This window comes from Lissotriton helveticus, chromosome 11 (genome assembly GCF_964261635.1).
Source record: "Lissotriton helveticus chromosome 11, aLisHel1.1, whole genome shotgun sequence".
In the NCBI taxonomy this organism is placed as follows: domain Eukaryota; kingdom Metazoa; phylum Chordata; class Amphibia; order Caudata; family Salamandridae; genus Lissotriton; species Lissotriton helveticus.
In genome coordinates this window covers 453016596-453040786 of record NC_136072.1, presented here as the reverse complement: position 1 = coordinate 453040786, position 24191 = coordinate 453016596, and the positions used below count along the sequence as shown (strand labels likewise).

Below are 24191 nucleotides of genomic sequence, written 5' to 3'. Positions count from 1 at the left end.
TATTTGCGTTAAATGCAAAGTAAATTCACTGGAGTGTAGTCAACAGGTAAGCATGTCTGTTGTGGTTTTATTCCTTTTGCAACACACTGAGTAAGTTAAAGTGTTAATGAACGTTGGTGTATGCAGTTATATGGCAATTACTGGTTCATAAAGATTGAAATGCCATGTTTTAGTCTGTATTTTTGTAGCTGTTTTCGGCAAATGGATAAAGTGCACGATATATATATATATATATATATATATATATACACACACATATATAGTACGTGAAACACTTGCAAAATTTAAATGTATTTAATATGTTGTTTTCAAGTATCATTTGAATTTGTCCAAATCAATGAACTACCACAGTAGATAAAGCAAGCATTTACAATTATCGTAACTGTTAGATCAAAATGTGCGCCACATGAAAACTATTACGTCATTCAATTCGTTTTTGGCGACGAGAGTGTTTTCCACGTTACTCGAACGAGTTTCAAACAAACATTGCAAGAATAAAATGACTGCTGAATCACACAATTGAAAACCAAAACAGAGAATTGTTAGGTAACAAACCTCCCCTGCAGTGTGAGTGTCACTGTGATTTTTATGACGGTAGGAGTGAGCAACAGCCTGCACTAAGCACGCAATCAGAACTCCCACCTCTCAGTCTCCTCCCCCCACCTCAATGAGGAAGCAGCGGTGCGTTTAACGGGTCTCGAGGAGGGACAGATTTCAATCGGAAGCCCCTTTGATCTTATCTGCTGCGGTTTCACTGCCCTCACACCTCTCTCGGATAGTTTACTGCCCCGTAGTAAACACCTAGTGAGGGCAGGACACTTCCGGCACACTTTCTCCAAAAAGGAAGTGGCTGAGAGCGCGCGGCCAAGGCTTGGTGGAGGGTGGGAAAATCACGATGGGGGTCACAAAGAACTAGTCCCCTCTGGGGTGTCTGTCTACATTCTGCCCCTGGTCCCTTATCATCTGTGTACACTAAGGGGTTTGAGGGCCCTCCTGTAAATAGGGGGCGTTTCCTGACATGCTTTAGCCTATGAATGGTCTGTACATTGTAAACACCGGTTTACCAATGTAGCTCCTAGAAGGCAGGACCCAATGTACATTTTCTGGATAACCACTTAACATATATGTACATGCATTGGATCTGCATTGAAACTCATTCACATAGACAATGGATATCTTGGAAATAAGGACCCATGCTTGACCTATGCTGAACATCCCTGCTTTGTACAACCCAGCTTTTATAGTAATTTGAAATGTCAGTGTTGCCAATTGAACTTGTTTTGTTTTGTATTCGCACTGGTTGTGGCAGAGTCTGGCCCTTGTTGCGTTTTTCAGGGGTATCTGCCTGCAGGGGCCCTCTTCTGACACACATCGCCCCCCACTCCTTGGCACAGAGATGGACGGGCCAGCTTTGACTAGGAAATATACAAGTCACCAGGTCAGGGTTGGGAGGTGAGGGGAGGGGCCTTACAGTACCTCTTTCTCTAAGGATGCCATCGATGCTGTGCTTGGTCTTCTTCTCGCTCTCTTCCATTTCCTTCCTTTCATTCTCTGCCTCCTCGTCCTCCTCCTCATCATCATCATCATCTTCCCCTCTCCCAAACTTACTTCTCAATATACGACTGATAGAGCTCACTTCAAACAGAGAGAAAGGAGAGGCCGTTATAACACTGGCTGGAAACAGGGGAGGGTGGAGGCGGTGTCTCAGGGATGCCCTAGCAGGGGCTCTGCCCTTCTGTGGCTCCCTCAGCGCAGACACCGCATGCAGAGGCCCCTCCCCCAACTCAACATCACACAGAGCACACATTACTGTGGATGCACACATCCCCACCTGCACTACAGACAACAGTTAGGAGGAATGCCAGGGCACATTTAATAAGGAACAAATTTAGGCCTACTATCATATGTGTACGCTTATGCGCTGCAAGTGACCCGCTATATATTTATGTCAATTTACTACATAATATATATATATATATATATATGTGTGTGTGTGTGTGTGTGTGTGTATGTGTGTGTATATATATATCACACCCAAAAGTGTACAGATGCCTGCTCCTTCGGAAAAAAAAGACGGACGAAGTTATTCTCTGATGCAAAAAGTGCATTTACTTATGAGAGTGGCACACATCAAAATTCAAACCCCCTGAAATGTGCCCGTTCAGTGAGAACATGATACCACCATGCACATAAATAACTGTCCTTTTTGCCCCTGATGGCACGTCTTTCCCAATCTTTTCATGCAAAGGCATTGGTCAAATAAATTACAATTTAAAATATAAATTATATATATTGGGGTGCCCAAGACTCAGGAGAGGCATAGCCTGGAGGGAGTCATGATGCCCACCCTTCATTCACCAATGATAATAATTAGAATATTACACACTGCACATTAGCATATATGGTTTATGACCGGACATGTTTTCATATTCACTTGTATTAAGAAAATATATTTAAAGAAACCGAGGGTGCAAAGGTTTAACTTCGTGTAGTAAGATAAAATCAAATTGAAGAGACCATGTGACTATTAGGAAAATTGTTTCCCCTGTGTAAAGTATGTTACATGACATCTGCGAGGCAGAAATCTTGTTTTTCTCATATGAGTATTGCTGTACTGTGGCCGTAAATTGGAATGATACCTGTGCCTACAGTAATAAATGTTTGAATGTGTGTTTATTAGTTCAGTTGCTTGAAATAACATGCGATTAAGCCACTTTATTTTCACTGCCATGGCATAAATATATGTGTCTGTGTATGATGTAAAAGAAATAAATGTGTTCCAATAACACGTTATTTAAGAAAATGTCGTTTTAAATGCACACTCATAATTATTACTGCAATGCAGGTCAACGTCCATGTTATTACCACAGTTTAGTGTAACCGACCTGTGAAAACACTGGTAAGTGTCTCACAATTTGCATGTTATGATGACTTTATAGTGGAAATCTGGTGATGGTCAGGAGGCCTATTTAGAGTGGTTTTCTCCCAGTGCATGATTTTGGAAGCTTGTGTTTTGGTGCTGGTGGAATAGCATATTACATGCTGGCAATTGAATATTTCTATGTGTGTGTGTGTATATATAGTGTGTGTGTGTGCATGCATGCTATATATATTATATATATGTGTGTGTATATATATATATATAAATATATATATATATAGTGTGTGCACACATGCATCTGCTTGTTGGAGAGTATAAACGCACACATATATCTGATGTGTATGTCTAAATACGTCAATACATACATTTGTATTGGTTGTGAAATGGACTACCAATGGGCCTGCTTCACTAAAAATTCTCTGTAACTGGAAAATAATGATTCTTATTCCTGAGTTCCCAGAAGATTACTCATTTAAACTAGTTTTGTGAATCTAGTAATATATATCCCCATATCAGCTCATGCGAAGGTTACACTATTTTTTACACAGAACATTCAGTCCTGTGTTATTAAGGGTGTGATATAATGTAACACCTTTTTTACCAAATCCCCCCCGTCGTCCCCCCCAAAAATGAGAAACACTTTGGTGATTTTTAAGGAGTGGGTGAGTTTGAGTATTGTATGCCAAGTTGTGTTGGATCCAAAGGGGTAAGCAATATATGTGGATTGATGGCTGTACAGATGAATGGATGGATGGATGAATGGATGGATGAATGGAAAAAGATCTTAGATCTAAAATGTTAGCCCAGAAATAATCTGCGGAGCAAGAATTTATTTCAACATTCGAAAATTGCATACCACACTGTCACAATACAACCTATATACTATGGGTGCTCCCCCGCCTGCAAAGACATGTTTAAAATCTTTGTGGCTATGGATGATCTGTTTTGGTGGCTAACTTCCTGCCAAACATCGACCATCACTACAATGGAATATCACCTGACAGATTTCCAAACTAAAGCTCATTTGGATTTAAACTGATGCAATAGGCGGCGCAGAGTTGGACTGTCCCACACCAGGACCGCGGGGTCCGGCGTGGGTCAGAGATGCACTTCACGTGATAATGGTGAAAAGAGTGCGCTCCACAGATCACTTGGAGGGGTGAGAGCAGACGCTCTCTCGGGCTGCACACACAGGCGCTGGACCCACCAGCGGTGCCCTCCTCCCGCGCGCCCCTAAGCGGTTCCATACCCTGGAATGTCTCCGCTCAGTCGGGAAACAGCGCTCCGCTGCCTTTTTGTGATTAAAGGCGCACTACAGTCCCCGAAAGCAGAAATTAGGAGGCAAATGCAAGCCACATTTATGAATCTGCAGCGGCCAGCGTTCCAAGAAAATATGCTCTCGCGAAGCAGCGACAGCCCCTCGAAGCCACTGGAAGGAGCTCTGAGCGCGCAGACAAAATACGCAAAACTCCAGGCTTGCCTGGTTGCCTGACCCCCTACATAGCGCGCCAGAAAAGGAAGTGGGCCTGTAGGTTAGTGTGTGATGCATTAATGGGTTGTTAGTGCATGGCCCGGGGAGCTTTGGGTAGCATCCTCTCGCGTGTTCATGGGTAATGTGTGATTGGGGCAGCTGGGGGTCGAAGTGAGGAAGGTACCTGAGGGGACGCTGTTCCGGTCGCAGACTCCGTCTTTCAGCAGCTTGTCTCGGATCTCCCAGCTGAACATGCCCGGGTTCTCTCGCTTGTACTCCTCAATTTTTTTCTCCACATCCGGCGTGGTCACCTGCTTCAGTTTGGTGGGGGAGACGAGAAAAGTGTGGTTGGTTTCAGGAAAAGAATATAGTGCTTGACTAAGCAATGCTTGGCGCTAAAAATCAAAGCTAAGTTAAGCATCATCATTAGTAGAACACACCTAAGTATACATTTTGGAAAGTGTACCCGTTAACACGTGTATATAATGAATGTATAAGCCCACGTCACATTTAACTGCCGTGTGTATTTTTTTCAGTATTATCGGCTGAATGACGAATCCAAACTTGTGAGATTCCACTAAGCCCAAATAGTCCACTTAAGCAAGTTATATTATCACCTAGAGCCCCAAAGTTGCTCTTCCATTCATGACAAAATGTCAGTTTTAACACTCTTGTTAAATTATAATACAATGGCATATTCCATACGCTAGAAAACTATACTTTTCGTACAACGTCCTATATCCAAGCAGCACTGAGGGAGGGAGAGTTGTAGAAAAAGGGAATTACAAATTGTGGTAAAATCATACATGTTGAATTCAAACGCTAAAATCACCCTCCAGAATTTAGAATCTCGTGAGAAAAATAAAGCAACCTTAAATTTAACACAATTAAATGTGCTCAGGTGTAAATCAGATTCAATGTAAATAGAACTTTAGTTCAAACCAAAAGAAACAAGTGATATAATCACCGAAAAAGACGTTCTAGACAAGCGATTGCTCGTTTAATTACACGCCCCCAAAACTCGCTGACAGAATGGAAAAACAAAGTGTGTTCGGGATCTAGTAGAGAGCTCTCACTAACACTCCGCAGTGATTCAAAAAAGGAAAAGGCCTCACCATGGAGTTGGTAAATCATATAAAACACCCCCAATGTATGCACTCCTAAAAAATGTGTTTCTAAAAGTGCCTTTTAAAATCTGAATTACATTCACACCATGAAGATATTACAAGTAACGATAGATAGATAGATCCTGTCGTCATTAATGCTTCTTTTTACACATACAAATGAATGATGTAGATAACCATCATTATTCACATAGGATAACTTTGCGTATATTAATACAGTACATGCATGCCATAAGAGCCCTTGTTAGATCTGCTCCCAGAGTGAGTACAGACCCACCCTCACACTCAGGCTGGATAGTACCCCGATTCAGGTATAGCACTGACCATCAAACACAGTCCACCTGCTCATCAACCACAGTCCACCTGCCGCCTCAGTGATACTCAATTTTAGTGCTAGCCCACCCCAGCCCCATCAGTGTGGAAGGGTGGAGGTGTTATCCGTCCTCCCTGTGGCCTGCAGGCCCCACAGTGCCATCTGGGTGCACAGTCACGGATGCAGAGGCTAGGGCCTTCCCTCCGCTCTGGGCTCGACACTGTGCCAGTGGTGGGCCTACAACTTCTCAAAGGCGAGGGCTTTACCCTTGGCCTACTCTCGGTGTGTCCGCAGGGCGCACACCGTGCACAGGTGGATCAGGGGTCATCCTGGCCAGCTCTCACTTCTACACTAAATCCACAGTCACTAGAATTATGCGGAAGGGCAGGGCCAAATTACGCAGAAGGGATGAGTAAATTCTGCAGCCATAAAATGCAAATTCTGGAGCGTAATGTGGCACATTTTTTGCTAGTAATATGTTGCCATGTCTACACATCTTACCACTGTCTATGCACCTCATTTTAACACCCACATGTAGCAATAAGCAACAGAAAGGTGACCCGTGAACTTTTTAAATGGGCCTTACTCTATGCAGCAACATCTGTTGCTGAGTTTTTAATAACTTTTGAACCCTTTGAGCTATAGACGTTATTGTTGTTAAAATGTGCAGATTATGCAGCAAATAATGAATTATGTGACAAATGTGGCAAATATATAAATACGCGAAAAGCGCAGTGCCACACAATCTCATAATTCCAGAGGCCCTGAACAACAGTCCTCATTTTAGGTCCCAGCGTGGAGGGATGCACCTTGTGCTCGCTGCCCTGTCTCCTCACATGGGAGGAGGTGGTCACCTTGGAATTGCTGCCCCTTGTGGACTCCATCCCCCTCAGAGTGCCGGTGGCACAGCCTCAGTGCCGCAGCAGGAGGCCCGCTGCCCCGTCTCCGGTGTGCCAGTGCTGGAGGTGAAGGTGCCCCCCTTGGGCCTCCCGTCCCTCTCTTTGGCAGCACCGGGCCCCAATGTGGAGGTGCGAGGTTTGGACACACTACCCCTCTCTCCACCAGCCCCCCTAGTGTGCCAGCGTTGTGCGCAAGATTGTTGTGCTCAACTTGTGCCCGCTTCCCCTCTCCACCAGCCCCATCAGTGTGCCCGCACCATGCCTCAGGTGGACGTACCCACCTAGAGTCTCCGGCCCCCTCGGTGTGCTCTGAGTTTGACGTGCCCACCAGGACCCAGCTGCCCCTCTCCCCCACCCACCCCTCAGCTTGCCCGCCCCGGGGCGGAGGTGCTCACCTTGGGCTTGCTGCCGCCGATGGCCCCGGGCCGGATGGAGCCGGTCTCCTGGTAGCGGCACAGGATCTTGGAGACGCAGCCGTGAGAGACCCGCAGCTGGCGTGAGATGACGCAGGGCCGGATGCCGTGGTGGGCCATCTCCACAATCTTGTGCCTGATGTGGTTGGGCAGCGGCCGGCCATTGATGAACACTCCTCCCAGCTGGTTGACGCGGCCCTGGCCCAGAGGTGTGGACACTGCAGAGAACGCCAAACACGCGTTAGACCTTTTCACAAACTGCAAACTTTTACTCAAATCAGCCAGCAATGACAAGTGGCACATATACACAGCCCGAATGCTCGAAGAGCTGCAGAAAAACGAGTTTAGAAGTGTTGTCTTTCAGTCAGAGCTTAAGTTTATGTACATCAGTAATGTAAATATAGCTGTGCGCCAGAGGTCAAAAGAGCTTTACTCAGTACGCGCGCACTCTAAACAAAGTGAAACTTCTTACACGAGGCGCGCCTTACTTATTTTCGCGGCGAGATGTGTCGCTTTTACCTGCTGCAGAATATTGAAAATAACCGAGAGAAATATTTCGTAGACAGTCTGGTTTGTTTCTAAATTACACCACGGGATTGGAATTCAAAAATAAAAAGGCCAGGGCTTATGATGATAAATATAAAGAAATCACGCGCAAAATATCAACAAAACTTTTTTTTTTTAGTGTACGTAAAGCAGCTTCGATAGTTCAAGATTATGAAACCAGGTCACATCGGCTGGATGTTTTGAAATCCACCTGTAGTTTAACCGGTGTAAATTGTCTATAAATGTATATATAATAGAACGATAGAAACAAAAAGTGAAACTTACATGGAGCCAGAAATAAAAGACGAACTGCGAAAAAGATATCACCCGTGGGTGAGTGTAAATTGAGAGCTGTTGGTAAACAATGTCAGTCACGTGCACTATATTTACCGCGTCACCGTCTGGTCACCCATCTGACCACCTGTGTGTACACGATTTACATATTTCAAGGTGTTTATTTTACGGAGACTTTTATCCTTATTTAGATAGACGCGGAAGTCTAAAATTCAACTTTACGCTGCTCTAGAGTTTTAACAAAGTTCCCCGGGAGCTGAACTAACTTCCCGCAAGCATGTGTTGTTACCTTAAACCCTCCTGTGCCCGCCCCTCCCCTGTGGGGTTGTGTATCAAAAACAATTAATTAGACGTGGCAAACGGCACTGCGATTAGGTCAAGTGGTGATTTGTTTACAAAACACGCTGATCTGTTTGTGAAAACGAAACAGTTCAATTCTGAGGCATAGTTAGAAAGAGAACGGTCAGTGCCCGGTGTCCAAATCCATTAATTACACACAGGTGGTGTCCGCTGTGCCGTGTGTGAGGGACCCCTCTACAAAAAAAGTATGTGTGTAAACAGATAAACTCGATATCAAATCCGCTGGCACGACACAGGCCGCATTTACGCGAGTGAATTTTTTGTGGGCACAAAGTTGATGCGCATTCTTATTTTTTCTTTTTCTGAAATATTTAAACTTTTTTTTCATTTTTTTCTGTCTCAACTTGTTTTCCCCTATAATGTCCGGTGGGCAGTTTCGTGCATTGGTCTCCGCTGCAGAGTGTCCGAGCTGCCTTCCTTCTTACCTTCCAGGGGGAATCCGCTGCGGGGGTAGCTCTGTCCGGGGGCCGGGCGCATCATTCTCGGGACAGCACCAGACAGGCAGCTCATCGCTCGCTACGCTGACCCCAGAGGTGAAGTCCAGGTGCGCCCCCCCACTTTTTTTTCCACAGAAAAGTTCCTGGTGCCAATCCCAGGGGTACCCACGGGTGCAGAGGACGCGGGATCTCCTCCTGTGAGCACGATGCCCCTGTCCCAGCGCGGGAGGAACCGAAGGCGTTTCCAGGCGGGTAGATGCTGCTCCCAGTACGGCTCTAGGCGCTGTGAGTGTCCTGCTCGGTCCGGGGGGGGTTGGAGCGGCGGGGGCGCGGGGCGGACGTCCTGACGTGGTTGGTGCAGAGTGAGCGGGGGCTCCGCTCCGGAGCATTTATTAGTCCTTCCACTCTGAGCTTCCTCGGGGCTGCCGGCTCCTGATTGGTCGGCCGGGAGACTGTCCCGTCTGCAGAGGGCGGCCGCTGATTGGCTGAGGGCTCACACTTTGCCTCCTCATCCTGACAATTGTGGCTTCAGTGCAGAAGTGTGACCCAGACCCCTTGCTCTTCAGAAGGGCTGGGGAGACGGCGACGAAGAGCCACTTGAGAGGGGTCCCCCTTAAATGAAAGATGCTCCCGCCACTCTCTGATTTTTTTTCATTTGCTTAATACAGCTTCCGGGGCATCTAGAAGTCTGAAACATACTTATTTGGGACATGCCTGATTTCTTTCCTCTGGATAATATTTCTTTTTTTAAGTGATGCTGCGGACAGGAGACATTTCTCCTAATATTTCCCGCCCACTGGGGAGTCACTTTCCTACTTTCCTGATGTTGTCTCTGCTACTTTCACTCTTGCTCCTTAGAGCACCCGCGCGTGGGAGATGCGCGGGGCGCTGTCCCCCCAGCTCGGCGACTTTCCTGCCCTCTGATCTGGAGGAGGACAGAGCAAACTATGTATATTCCCCCCTCTGTCTTTCAGAGCGCGGTGTTGTTATTCAGCGCCCGTCTTCAGGAATTTATTGTTGCTTTCAAAGTAAACTGCTGGGGGAGGAAAAGAAAAGCGGCCGAGGGGCTGACGAGGAGAGGGCAGGCTCCCCCCAGCAGGATACGACGCCAGGAGTGCTGTAAAGGCTGTCTGTCCCCCCAGAGAAGGTGCTATTGTGCCGGCCGCCTTTATCTAGGCGCTTGGTGAGTGCCAGCGAGCCCGTCTCCTTCGCACTCCCCAGCGCCTTCCACGGGCCTCTTTATTTGCAAGGGGGCCATTCAGGGACTGTCACTCCGCGCTCCCCACTTATTCACCAGCGTCATCAATCAAAAGGACGAGCAGCGGGCAGGTTCCCCCTTTGAAATGGGGGGACAATGGGGTTCTGAGCTCAAAGCACCCCTCTCCACTTCTGCCGGCCCCCTCCCCCCAAACGAGGTTTGAATTTTTTAAAGCCGCTGCTCCCGTCCCGGCTCCGAAAATATTAGGAGGAAAGAAGGTGCATTAGAGGAGAGAGAACGCTGTAAGTCGCGGGACCTTTAAACCCCAATATATCAAAATGAGCCCATCGGAAAATAATGATGCATCGGCCTAACGCCGCAAAATCGTCATGGTTTCTTTTTTTTTTTTCATATTAGAGGTATATTTTCTGCTATGCCGGGGTATGACGAGATACTGGTGTGGCAATTTTACAAAAAATGTAATTCTATGTTCTTGTCCGCCATCTTTCGCGCTATGCTCAACCACCAGCCATATAGGCGCTAGTTCGTGAACCCCAAGGTTTTGACAAGGTCGCGCCCATCGCTGGCGAACTCTTAACTTAACCCATTCGGGGCCTGGGGTGGAAATATAGGTGAGCTGAGCTCCCTTCGACTGACTGTGGATAGAGAACTTGTGGCTTGAAGGGGGGGGGGCTGTTGAGAGGCGCTATAGGGAGACCCGCGTAAATGTGGGCTGAGGTTCCTCTGCCAAATACTTCCGACAGGATCTCGGTCCCTTGGAAGATTTGCATCCTAGGTTTTGAGGCCAAACCTGCCTATGCAGGTGCTCGAAATCCACCCACCAGCCTCCCTGCGGGCCAACTGTGTCTCATTACAAGGAGCTCCGTCCTTACTTTTACCATTATGTCGCTTCTCGACTTCTCTGCGTCGTTTGTACTCGTGCAAAAAACCCTTCAGTTCTGTCTGAATTTGGACACGCACCGCCCACTTTTCCTGACGCAAGCCCCCTCCCGCGGTGCTCCCGAAAGCCGGCGTTTTTAAACTGAGCCTGCGTTAAATTGGTTTAGAATATTGCACGAGAATGTGAGAAATATTCGGACAGCAGGTCGTCCCCTTACCCGGTTTATTTATATTTCGAATCGCAGCGGAGATGGGCTTACTACTGTCTTCTAACTGAATGTGTCAAAAGTTTTTGTAAGTAATTGTTCACCCGTGCACTTTTTTAAGTAGCGCTAAATGCGTTTGTGCTGTCACGCCGTACGAGGCGCTATGCAGCTCTGGAAAACTTCTCAATCTAAGTTAAAATATAAAGTAAACAATCATTGTAATGTCCCAACCATCCAGATAAACATGCTAAAACTAGTGAGTGAGGTGGATAAATGAATGAATGGATGGATGGTGGACGGATGGACGGGTTGCGTGGGTTGATGGCTAGGCATGGATAGATGGATGCAAGGCGTACTCCCAAAGGCTTCATGTAAAAAAAAAAAATACAGAATCCAAGCTGTCGAAACCTACTTTCCGACTCAAATTCGAAATCCACATTCTAAATCCATCTTCGGAAGGTTTCGAGTCGGGTTCCCCAATTTACATGTCAATCAGAACCAGGGTGTAAATAAAAATAATCGAAAGTTAGAAGCAAAACCTGGAATACTTCGTGAACGCAACCGGTGGCGGATGTTTGCAAACACCCTGCCCGCCTGGGCATCCCCCCTCGCCCCTGGCAGGTGCTGTCCGACTCCGCCGAACTCACTGCGAGCGACCCGGATTCATGTGTAGACTTAAACGACCCGAACTGAAAAAAAGACACACACTTTTTGGCTGAGTCACAGACCCAAAGGGGTCTTCGTCGCATCCGTTTGTTTATTTATTTATTCGGCTTTTGCATATTATCTTTACGTTAACGAGTAGGCATGCATTTAATTATGTATCCATTATATGTTTATGTGCGCATGCGGGGGCATATTCCCTAATGCATGCTTTATGTGGGCACGTGTGTTGATGTATATATTCATTACTCCAATACCCAGCTCTGTCTCTCTCTATATATATAAGGTCATTGCGTGTTTGTGTGCCTCGCTAGGGATTGGCACACGCATTAGTATTAACGTGTTGATCATGTAAGCATGTTCTGTATTTAACGCTGATTTAACTAGGTGTACATGAAGATACCCAGGTGTTTATTTATCTGCATACGTAGTCGGCTCTTCCATTAATTATTATGTTTTATGTGTACAGATTATGTTTTCAATCAAGTGTCTACATTTACTTCATTTTCCATTCTTTGCGTTTATATGCGCGTACTCACGCTCTGGTATATTGTATATGTACGTATTTTTGGCTGTGTATATTTCTATTTATTGCAATGTTATGATCTGTTTCCAAATATATGTACTCCCTTGTGTATTATAGATTTATGTGCATACGTTAGTGAGTATGTCTTTAAATATATATAACACTTGTAGTTATATGCATGCATTTACTTTTAGATGTGTTTATATGTTTAGCTGTGCGTGACTTTATTATGTATGTGCTGTCTATTTACTTTTCTATCTTTGAATCACTTCATGTAATGCCTGGTTTGCTTGTCTGTTTTTAGGTTCAGATTTGCGCATATATAGACACACACACACTTATCTTCAGTGCTGTCTTCCTGTATGAGTGGTGTGCGTGTATTTGTGTACGCCTTTATTCATTCTGTGTTCCTTGTCTTTGTATAGGTCCACCTTGCCACCTTTTCCCAGCATTTTATAGTCCATCCTACATCGCGCCACCCCACCAGCTCAATCTTCTGGAAACTCGACATTGTGGTTTGTACTGTTCTGTTTGTGACTCCTGAGTCCCAGCCACAACTGAATAAAAATGGCCCGAAGACTGGACATCCCCGAGAGAAGCCTTCTCCTCCGTTTGAGGTGCGTGGCCTGTTACCGCCATCTTCCAATTACCGCCGGCGGTAATCCCCGCACACCCCATGGCGGGCCAGCGGCGGTGTTTCCTGCGCAGCCCTTGGCGGTGGGCTGCAGGCCCGGTCCACGGATCGGACCCAGAAGAGAGCGCTGGAACAGAGCAAAGACACTCTGGAAAGTTGGGGGTCCTTCCTTAAGAGAGGTGCTATGAATATAGACTGCGAAATAAATATGTATGTACGAACTGTGCTACTACAACATCTATATTTTTTTTGGGGGGTGGGGGGGTCATTTATTAACCCAAACATGGTCCTCCGAACGCGCCACATCGTCTAAACGAGTGGCTTCACCGAATTAAGCGTCTTTTATTATAGCTACTTGGAATTCTTATAGCATGCCCTCCGCCTCTAAGCGCTACAAATAGCATGTGCTGTTATTCCCCCTCTTATGGTAGGTACTGAATCTATGGACCTCGGAAGGATGGACAGCAAAGGCGTCCTTGCCGCGACGCGAACCCTTACGCGCAGATCACACTGTGTGTCAGCGGTTCGCAGTGAATTCACCGAGGTGCCTTGCCAGCGTGAAGCGTTCGTAAAGTTCACAAGAAGACTTCAGGGAGCAGTGTCCTCACAGCCACGGTTGTTATCTCCTGGGCCGCTACAGAATAAGCGCTATGTGTGGCTGTGGGAACTTATTCATTTAGTTGACAATTGGGAAATTGAAATATTGCAAATTTTAGACCCAATTGTATGGATGAATAGTTAGTGTAGGGTTGGATATCTCAGTAAGGACACCTGTGGGCACAAGGATGGGAGCGTAGGCTGGCACCCGGGATGCCCACGGCTCGTGGCAGCCTCTGTGTCCAGGTGCAGTGTGAGATCTGTACTCTGTGGACCTTTACATTGTGCACGCGCACCAAACACAACCAATACACGCCGTGCACTGGGTACACATCCCACGCCTTTGTTGTGCTGTTTGACGTGTTGGGAGATGGCACCTTGTACAGAGGGTGTATTTCGTGATTAATTAACATATACATTTATTCAGATTATAAACACATTGCATCAATAAGACATCACGATTTAATATAATGTCGGGAGCTAAGGACCTCCCCCACAAACATACCCAGCTGATAATGAACAGATATTTAAAAACTACTTAAAGATGGATGGATTAGTGTCAAACACATTTTACTTTTCCATTCAAAGGAGACCGAGTGACTGAATTTACAGACTGCTTTCTCAATCTCAGTTTCATATCACAGTAATACGAGGGTAAGGGAAAGGGTGTAAAAGAAAGGCGGGAAAGGTGTGCAAAAACAGACCTGGTTTGGGTGGGTTCGGATGTCTGTCTAATGACGTCATACCGGCCTGATCGCAAGCCCCTCGCAGAGGGTGCAGGAGGTGTGGGACTGCGTGTGTGTGTGTGAGAGGGGGCCTGTGTAAACGAATGGGGGCTGGTGGTGTGCATAGGTGTCTATAAACTCTGCGCATTGTGTGCTTGTTTATGGGGGCGCCTGGCCTCCAGAGGGGCCCTGGTCTCACAACCTGGCTTGCTGCCCTCTTGGACTCGTGTCGAGCCCCGGCGACTATCCTCACCCTGCACCTGCATAGGTGGACTGTTCTGGGCCTATGTGTGCACATGTGCCTCTGTGGGGTCTGCACAAGCGTGCTCGTTTGCGTCCATAACTGTCTGATCTACACACGCCCAGGCCTCAGTAACTGTCCCAGCCGCCGCACGTGGAGCAGGATATGTGTGCACGCCTCCACATGTGTGCACAGGAGTTGAAAAGCCTAGCCTACATAAGCCCAGGCCTCAGTAGCTGTCCCAGCCGCTGCGCCTGCAGCAGGATATGTTTGTGTGCACGCCTCCACATGTGTGCACAGGAGTTCGAGCGCCTGGCTACCTAACCCCCATTAACTGTCCTAGCCCTCGCACCGGATGCGGTCGTGTGCACAACAGGGTGTGGTTGTGTCCTTGTGTGCACACGTCCACATGTGTGCACATGAGTGCGCGTGTCCGGCCCCTGGAGGCCCCTGGCCTCGGTATCTATCTCTTCTACATTCCAGTTTCGTCGAGAGCTTGTCTGGCTCCATCCATGTAAAGTGTGCGTGGGTGCGCACGCGCGTGTATGTGGGAGCCACCGAGTGGCAGGGCTCCTGAAAGAGAGGGTGATCTCGGTGGCTACATGTGTGGCAGGTCATGTGCATGTATGTTATGCGGCAGGACGGCTCCTTGATGGCCCATGGTTTGCTGCCCTTCACGTGCCCCCTCGCAGAGGCAGACCCTCTGCGGGGTACACAGTTTGGGTCTAGTCCGCGAAAGTGCGTGTGCGCGCCTGTGCGCGTGCGTTTGAATGAGTGCCCGAATTAGTAAGCTTCACAACTGTCTTTGCTGCCATCCACCTTCATTCCAGGACTAGGCTTTGCCAGTTGGCAACGTATTGCCGCTGTACTCCCCCCCCCCCCCCCCCCCCCCGCCCTAATGAACCTGCACTGAAACGGGCATAATTCTATCATTTTTTTTGGTGGGGGGGGGCAGATTTATATAGCGCGAACTCGACCCTAAGGTATTGGAGCGCTAAACATGAGCACCAGTTACATTACACATTCTTTTTTTTGGGTAGACACGGAGAGATTAAGTTCTATCGCATGCGTACTGCAGGGGCACCTGAGATGGGCCCACAGCCCTGGCACAGAGATCTGGGGCCCCGGAACAGCCACACAGAAAAGAAACACAACCAGTTCGGGGTGAAGACCTCCAGGGACAGACCGGGTCCTCCTGGCTTGAATAGTGCCAGGGCCTGCCCCTTGGCACGCTCCGTGGAACCCCGAGGCTGCCAGCCTACCACAAGCCAGGACACTTCGGGAACCGAGGGGGCCGAGCAGACACTCTCCTGCCTCTTCCTCAGCCAACCAATCCCCCTGCAGGAAATGGATGGATGGGGGGAGAAGACGAAATAAGGGGGCGCCTGCACACACTAGAGGTAGAAAGATCGACCATACTGGCGGTTTCTGTCTTAGAATGGCTCTTTCAAGGTCCTGCCCCACTGTGCGGATGCTCGGGAGATAGCGAACCCCCCCAAATTAAACATCCTTGTCCTCATCCCGCCATATCACTCTATCTGACTCCACCCTCTGAAGTTGTTTTAAGAAAACTTCTGCCCTCTGTTCATCCGGCCCCATCTTTACGCACTCCATGTTTACTATCCTTGCCTCTCACTATCCACATGTTCTCTTTTCCTTCTCCCGTCACCCAGACTCTCACACTCTGCCACGTGCCCCTCACGCCCCCTCTCTCCCACTTTAATTTGCAATGTTCACTCTGTTCCAGGACGACCATCTTTTTTGGGTATCAAAGAGCCCAAAGTGATAGAACTGTGACAATGGGCACAATATATGTAACTACAAAAGTTTCATGAAATCATACGATCTGTGTCCACTTTATGTCCACTGGGGTTGTTTGTGTGTAAAAGATGCACAGAACATGTATGAGACACATTTCCCCCTCCCTCGCTCCACAGATAGCGCTTCGAGGGAAGTTAATTGTCATAGAGGATCCGAAGCAGATTCGGAACTTCATGAAACCGAGGGACGATGAAAACCATGCCCGGCCTCTGGTCACACAGAGATAAGGTGTGTGTGTGTGTGTGGGGGGGGGGGGTGATGGGGGGGCTGTGTCATTCACACTCGACCTCCGCATACACGGATTAATGCCCATGCCTGGCTTCTGTTCACTCCGACGAAGGTAGGTGTAAAGTACCCGGCCTCTCTGCTCAGATGCCCTGGGTTGATGGTGCCCATACACGACTGTTGCCCATCAGTGGGGACTGATGCGCATGCGCTCTCTCTGAGCCCGGATGTGTAGTGGGGGCCGCTGGTGCCCATGTATGACCTTCCAGCTCAGTGGAAGGGCTGAGTGGGTCAAGAACCAATTCGACTTCTCTACTCAGACGTGGGGGGTTGGTGCCCATACCTGGCCTCTCAGCTGAGACAGATTGTATTGTAGGGTGGGGAAGGGAGGCGCTGGTGCGCATCCCCGACCAGAGCCATTTTAAGGATTTTGAGGGACAGTGCAACACATATTTTGTGGGTCCCGTGTTTGGAATCCCTTTGAAATGTATTGCCTATTCTTTGCTATATCAGGCCCTATGTTGTTTAATTGCACGTTCAAAATTGAGATACAAAAATACACAGAATGAGCCAGAGTCACGTGTGGGGAGGGGGGGGGGGGGTATTGGAAGATAGGGGTTCTGGGTAATTCCCCATATTGCCAAAGTATTAAAACGTCTCTGGGGCCCCGTCCAGTTAGCTTAGAAGGGCAGTGTTGAATGTTGGTGCACATACCGAGCTCAGAGCTTAGGTGGAGGAAAGGGGGTGGAGGTTACTGCTGGCAGGCGTACCCGGCCTCTTAGTCCACACAGAAGGTGGGGGCGGGGTGCCCATACCCGGCCTCTCAGCCCAGACAGAAAGTGGGAGGGGGGCGGGGTGCCCATACACGGCCTCTTAGTCCAGACAGAAGGCGGAGGGAGCAAGGTGCCCATACCTGGCCTCTCAGTCCAGACCGAATGTTGAGGGGGTAGAGTGCCCATACCTGGCCTCTCAATCCAGACAGAATATGGAGGGGCGGGGCCCATACCCGGCATCTCTGGCAGAATGTGGTGAGGACAGGGTACCCATACTCGGTCTCTGTGTCCAATCAAAATGTCGAGGGAGCGGGGCCCATTCACACACGTGGGCTCTGTGACAGGATAGGTGGGGACTGAGTAGGGAGCCCATACCCGGCCTCTCGGCACTGGCAGGATGGGTGAGGGGTGAGTGGGCGCCCATACGTGCGCACACCCGGCCTCTCAGCGCAGGCAGGGTGGGTGAGGGCTCAGTGGTCGCCCATACGTGCGCACACCCGGCCTCTCAGCTCTCACGGTGGCTTCACGCCGCTGCTGCAGCCGGGACCAAAGGCTCCTGCTAATTACAGGCCTCTCCCAGGCCAGGTGCGCTTTTAATTGGATTAGGGACCACTTGCAGCGGATCAGATGGGAACGGAGAGGGGTCTGTGAGCGCGGGAATTATTGATAAGCCATTAGAAACGACTGCACTCCTGCTCTGTGGGAAATTCAATTATCACCTTCCGGGGTCACGTGCCACCAGCAAAATGCCATTTATGAAACATCGAATCACGGCTCTTTTCGAACAAGCAGCCACCACGGGTGCCCCCCACCCCCGAACCCCCAACACGCAATAACGTCTGTCCGGCCCCTCCAAGCAATCTAACTTCAACTGCCTGCCAGGGATTAACACCGAGGAACACGCAACACACTTCGAGAGAGGCCCTTTTACGGATGGGACCGTGCTGGGTTTCGGGCCTTTCCCAGCCTAATAAAGATGCATTTTAAGATACCAGTGTTAGACTGTGAGGATACTTATTATTACTACTATCGTGAACGTTATCGCTACTGCGGTTGTGTGTGTTGCTATTGGTGCCAGCAGCGCTGCTGGGGTTACCAATACAGGCGCTGGCGCGGGTACAGATGCACAGAGCAGATGCCACTGCTGTTATATTTATACTTTAATAGCGCCTAGAAATGTGCACTGAAATGTGCGTTCTGCTCTCCCTGCGAATTAAAAATGAAGACAAGCCCGAAATCAGTGATTGCTTTTTCAATTGACACGAACTCTATCTATCTATCTATCTATCTATCTATCTATCTATCTATCTATCTATCTATCTATCTATCTATCTATCTGTCTGTCTGTGCCTGTCTGTCTGTCTGTCTGACCGTCTATCTATCTATCTATCTATCTATCTATCTATCTATCTATCTATCTATCTATCTATCTATCTATCTATCTATCTATCTGTCTGTCTGTCTGTCTGTCTATCTATCTGTGTGTCTGTCTGACCGTCTATCTATCTATCTATCTATCTATCTATCTATCTATCTATCTATCTATCTATCTATCTATCTATCTATCTATCTATCTATTGCATCACCCATAAGAAACAGAACACAGCATAAGGCGGAAAGGGTGAATCGTAACAGAAGGAGCATCTGTGGGACGGCTCTGACCCTACCCAGGGATGTCCGCAGGGGCTACGGGTGCCGCAAAGCTCCGCTCCAGGTAGATTTGGGCGTCTGCGCGTGTGATTGGCGAAAAGTTGCATCTAAAGCAGCTGTAACAGAGCCAAACATTGTTTCCAGGGCCTGCATGGGTGAGGGGAAGTTAGCAGCTTCCTCCCTCCAACCTGCATGTCAGGTAAAGGAGAATCCACCCGTCCGTCAGTCCGTCCCTCCCTCGCCAGACTTGCCATGGAGGCACACTTGTATTTTCCCCGGCTGAAGGGGCCTGTTAGGTTCCCTTGAACCACCCTGGAAGTGCTACCAAACGTCTTTGAAAAACTGTTGATTAATTTACACCGCTCGGGCTTATTCTTTCAATAAGTTCCTGGGGATGGGGCACTCTCTAAACAAAGACACCTCCCAGAGACAGGCTGCCTGCGCTCGCCCCCACCGGGGCCTGCTTCGAACATGTTTTTTTACAGAACTGCCTTCAGTTCCCAGAATGGAAAGCGCCACTCGTTGCTTTTCGGCGCTACTTATGGCTGAGAATACAAGCAGTGTATAACTCACAACTGTTGCTCGACAGGGCTAGATGCACAAAGGCAACAGGTTCCAAGGTGAAAACTGGAGAGTTTTAAATATCTCTCCCCTTGCCCACGTTCCCGAGGTGTCCTCCTCAAGGGCTCTGTCACTCCGGGATAGTCCGGGAGTGCCCGGTGTGGACTGCACGCGCCCCACTCACTGATGGTTAAACAGTGTAACACCCCCTGCCCCGCTGAGGATTCTGGGATGTTGTGTACACGCGTCTTTAGCTGCAGTAGAGCAGCAAGGGTGCCTCTGGCACTGGTGCAATCAAGGAACATGGCCCTCCCGGATAGCAAACTGCAGCAATTATGAGGGCTCAGTGGCCACCGGTGCCACTGCACCAATGGTAGCTGCAATTATCTAAACACCCCCCCCCCCCTCAGTGAAAGGGGTGCTACCTGGTGCCCCTTCGTCAGTCTGCACATTTCGTGGCAGAATGTTGCAAACATTGAATGAATACGTCATATCCATGTACACAGTGTATTGCAATAGATTGTACACGTTTTTTGGGAGGGGTCGGGGTTTATGAATATATTGTTCCCACCTTTAGACATTATGCTCGTACACGATTCCTAATAGCTGAACATGCCTTTGTGTTGTTGTGTCATTTAGGAATAGTTCATAACGTACTTAAGGTGCAACACACGTGATGCAAAACAAAAAGAAAGAAGCCTGGTTGAGCTAAAGAGCGTTTATCATTAAACGCACGAATAATGAACCCAGCCACCTTCTTCCAAGGTGATCTCTCCAAAAAAGCCCAGTCCGACAATCTGTCCCAGTCAGACATTTGTGACGTGGAAACACATTATGTAGTAAGTTTTTATTCTTTAAACTCGGGGATTAGTGCACCAGATTTTCCATTTATGCCAAGCTCTTTTAAAGGCAATTTATATTTTTCTCTACTGTTAATAAGTGGGTACCGTCAGCCAGCCAGCTTAAACACAATTACAATATATACATTAAAGCATTTGGGAGCAGAATAAGGAATGGCAAATCATGCTATTGGTATTACCGGACGACCCGCGTTTTGGTGGCTTTAGAACTTGTCCATATGAACATTATAAATACGCATTTCAAAATAACATTACAATTTGATGTATACTATTCTTTGCGAAGCGTTCAAACACGATGTTATGGACGGTTCCAGCTCAACAAGTATTTAGTGGTATCTGCGGCAGCTGGCAGGCCCATCTGTCCCGGTGCCTCTCCACATGCCATCATGGCGACGAGGCCCACGGATTTCCCAGGGGACTTCTGTGCCTTTGTGAGGAAAAATGGTAAAAGCGCTTAGAAATGTTACCGAAATTCATTCAGACGAATCTCCACACGGAATCCGCAGATGCGAGGTTCGTCCACCCCGCTCATATTGTGCTATTTATCATCACTTGTTGTGGAGTCGCTTGTGAGCTGTTTGTAAATGTCAGTTTATCCATCCACCAATGGGCGTCCACAGGGCAGCCTCTGCCACACGTAGCTGACAACTGTCGCTTCTGCAGCAGACTGAGTGTAGGTGTGAGTACAACCCACAACAAGAACTGTGGAGGAGGTAAGAGATGGAGACAAGAGGGGAAACGAGAAAGGTGAAATCGAAGGATGGGATGGGGGAAGGAGGGATTGGCAGGTAGGAGCAGGATGGAAGAATGGGAAAAAGAGAGGAAAATGGGATGGAGGGAGAAGTAATTGTGGGATTGAATGGGGGAGGATGGAAAAGGAAGATATGGGGAGATGGAGTAGTAAGAGAAAAGAAGTAATGAAAGAAGGGGGAGTGAGGAAGGGAACAAGGAAGGATGTATGAATGAGTGGATGAAAAGAAGGAAGAGTGGGAGGAAGGCAGGAAGGAAGGGAGGATGGGAGGGAGGGAGGAAGGAAGGAACTTGGTTTGCTGGACCGAGTAGGGCAGAAGGAATGAAGGAAGGAAGGAAAGGAAGGAACTTGGTTTGCTGGACCGAGTAGGGCAGAAGGAAGGAAGGAAGGAAGGAAAGGAAGGAAAGGAAGGAACTTGGTTTGCTGGACCGAGTAGGGCAGAAGGAAGGAAGGAAGGAAGGAAGGAAGGAAAGGAAGGAAAGGAAGGAACTTGGTTTGCTGGACCGAGTAGGGAGGAAGGAAGGAAGGAAGGAAGAAAGGAAGAAAGGAAGAAAGGGAGGGAGGAAGGAAGGAAGGAAGTTGGTTTGCTGGACCGAGTAGGGCAGAAGGAAGGAAGGAAGGAAGGAAGGAAGGAAAGGAAGGAAAGGAAGGAACTTGGTTTGCTGGACCGAGTAGGGAGGAAGGAAGGAAGGAAGAAAGGAAGAAAGGAAGGGAGGAAGGAAGGAAGGAAGGAAGGAAGGAAGGAAGGAAGGAAGGAAGGAAGTTTGCTGGACCGAGTAGGGAGGAAGGAAGGAATGAAGGAAGAAAGGAAGAAAGGGAGGAAGGAAGGAAGAAAGGGAGGGAGGAAGGAAGGAAGGAAGGAAGGAAGGAAGGAAGGAAGGAAGGAAGGAAGAAAGAAAGGAAGGGAGGAAGGAAGGAAGGAAGAAAGGAAGAAAGGAAGGGAGGTAGGAAGGAAGGAAGGAAAGGAAGGAAAGGAAGGAAGGAAGGAAGTTGGCTTGCTGGACCGAGTAGGGCAGAAGGAAGGAAGTGAACAGTTGCCGTGTAATGGTTAACAGATGTAGCCGTCCGAGAGAGAAATAAAACGGTACTGGAATCATTAAATGCGCCGAACACTGTATTATATGTCAGGGCGCTTTGAAGTGTTGAAAGTTGTAACAGTGGGGCCCATCTGAGGCCGCGGGAGCAGCGCCGTCTCAGCCCCCGCTCCACGATCCCGACAAATCTCTGCCATCCCGCGCTCCCCTCGAGCACCCGCAGCATCTCATAAACTTTACAGGGAAGCAGTAAACACATGGAGGACCAGCAGGCCGTGCTGAGGCGGGGGGCAGCGCAGGTGCTAATGCGAGAGCGCCCCGCCCCTGGGACACTACCATCGCACGACCCCAACCCTCTGCAATAATAGGACTTTCAGAGCGCACTGCACAAGCAAACGCATTTCACAACAGCAATATTTAAAAGATCGCTGCATAAGCAAAATCCATTCACAAGCATGTTATAAGTAAGAAAAATAATTTTAAATGTAATAACTCACTTACAGCCTTAAAGTATGACTTCGATACTATATGCCTATGACATGCCAAGTGATACAAAATGAATGCTATATGGCTCTGATTAAAACATACGTAGTCATAGAAATAATTTGTTGAATACCTCATGCGTACATTTTTAAGAAAAGTGTATACAATGCACGCTTATACGACATACCCATAGAAGCAGAAGCGCTCTGAAAGCATTGGCATTTTATAAAAACGTCACAAGCGTAACTTAAGACCATATAAATACATATGGTGGTGAAACGATACTATGTTACAAAAGTAAAGATTATTAAATATGAAAAAAACGTAAACTTTCTCACACAGGTAAACTTTGTATATACACAATATATTATTGGGGTTTGAGGGATGAATATTTTCAAATGAAAAAATCCGTTATGTAGGTAGAAACAGGCACTCTCTAAACATACACGCAATCAACATTGTACGTTTATTCGATGGGTAAAACATTTAAATATGCATTGAGGTATGGAGGAGGCCAGGTCTATTATATGCAAAGTGCTAAAGTATATACATGCTTGCAATGGCCTCTGTGAGCTAGAAACGAGGGGTGCGGAAGAGCAGGTACTTTCTCTCACCATTGAAGAGCATGGTCCGTCGGCTGTCTGTCTGTGCGCCGCCAATAAAAGGATGCACCCTTTAATGCTGCCGGGGCTGAGCCGGTGCTGACAGACTGGCGGCTCCCGCTTCCGGCCTGCCCTGGCCCCAGACGTGACACCCGCAGCAGCCCGCGGTCTCCCAGGGCCCCGTCCCCTCAGCCCGGCCGCCCTCCGAGCCCGGGAGGCCGAGATTGATGGATTTAAAGGGCTCCCTCCAGAAACACTAGCCCGGCCCGGGGTGGGGGCAGCAAGAGAGGGGCAGAGAGAGCGAGATTAACGCGCGGATCCCTATGAAATGTAATCTGCAGATCTAATTGATTCGCAGGAATATCAGTTTAAAAGGGCGCGGGGGGAGCCGTGACTCAGGCAGAGACTCGGCGCAGACACGCAGGGGTTAAAAAGTCACCCCGGCCGTCTGGGGTGACTGGCCGGTGTTTACAAAATAAAAGTGTCCTCGGAGCACGGCGTGTCCATAAACAAGGGGCCGCCCGGCGTCTTTGATAAAGCTCCGCACAGCATCCCCGAGCAGGTGCTCAACAAATAAATAAAAGCAAACACGCTCAGGGAAAGTGTTTTGGGGAAAGTGCTCTGCCACTGGCGAGAAAAGTGTCTGTGGTTCAACGCCTGACGCTACACCACATAATTTTAAAGCACATGTAGTTTATAGAAAGTTTTAGCTGATTGACGGGGTAAAAGGCAGTTTCCCGCCATTTTGTGTAACCTGTACAAATAACGCTAAGAAGTGCGCTAGACATGCTGATGTCTCCTCACGTGTGCCCTCCAATAGATTTCACGTCACTTTTAAGCAGGGGGTTTAGCACCAACCCCTTCGACCTTGGCAAGATCAAATGGTGAGGTGAGCCGCCCCCCCCCCCTGGACCTGGGTCAGTGACAGGTACCTCGGGATCCCACCTGCAGTTGCATCACTGAAGTGAGCCACGTTTCTTAGGGCCTGGGAAGCCTGAATGGC

At 48.3% G+C, this 24191-nt stretch overlaps 1 protein-coding gene across 4 annotated transcripts in view; it reads right to left on the bottom strand.

Annotated features, from left to right (window-relative positions):
* The window catches only part of PAX3 (paired box 3), a 120129-nt gene that overhangs the window by 90613 nt on the left and 5325 nt on the right, over positions 1-24191 (bottom strand). For 2 of the 4 annotated variants that reach the window (XM_078665977.1, XM_078665978.1), the window contains exons 1-4: positions 8727-8998; positions 7084-7319; positions 4537-4666; positions 1477-1635 (exon numbers count right to left, since the gene is read on the bottom strand). In XM_078665977.1, the coding sequence (XP_078522103.1) occupies positions 1477-1635; positions 4537-4666; positions 7084-7319; positions 8727-8811 (610 nt within the window). In that variant the 5' untranslated portion in view covers positions 8812-8998. Of the gene's footprint in view, positions 1-1476; positions 1636-4536; positions 4667-7083; positions 7320-8726; positions 8999-24191 lie in introns of those variants that run through there. The other 2 variants (XM_078665980.1, XM_078665979.1) reach the window with 2 other exon arrangements.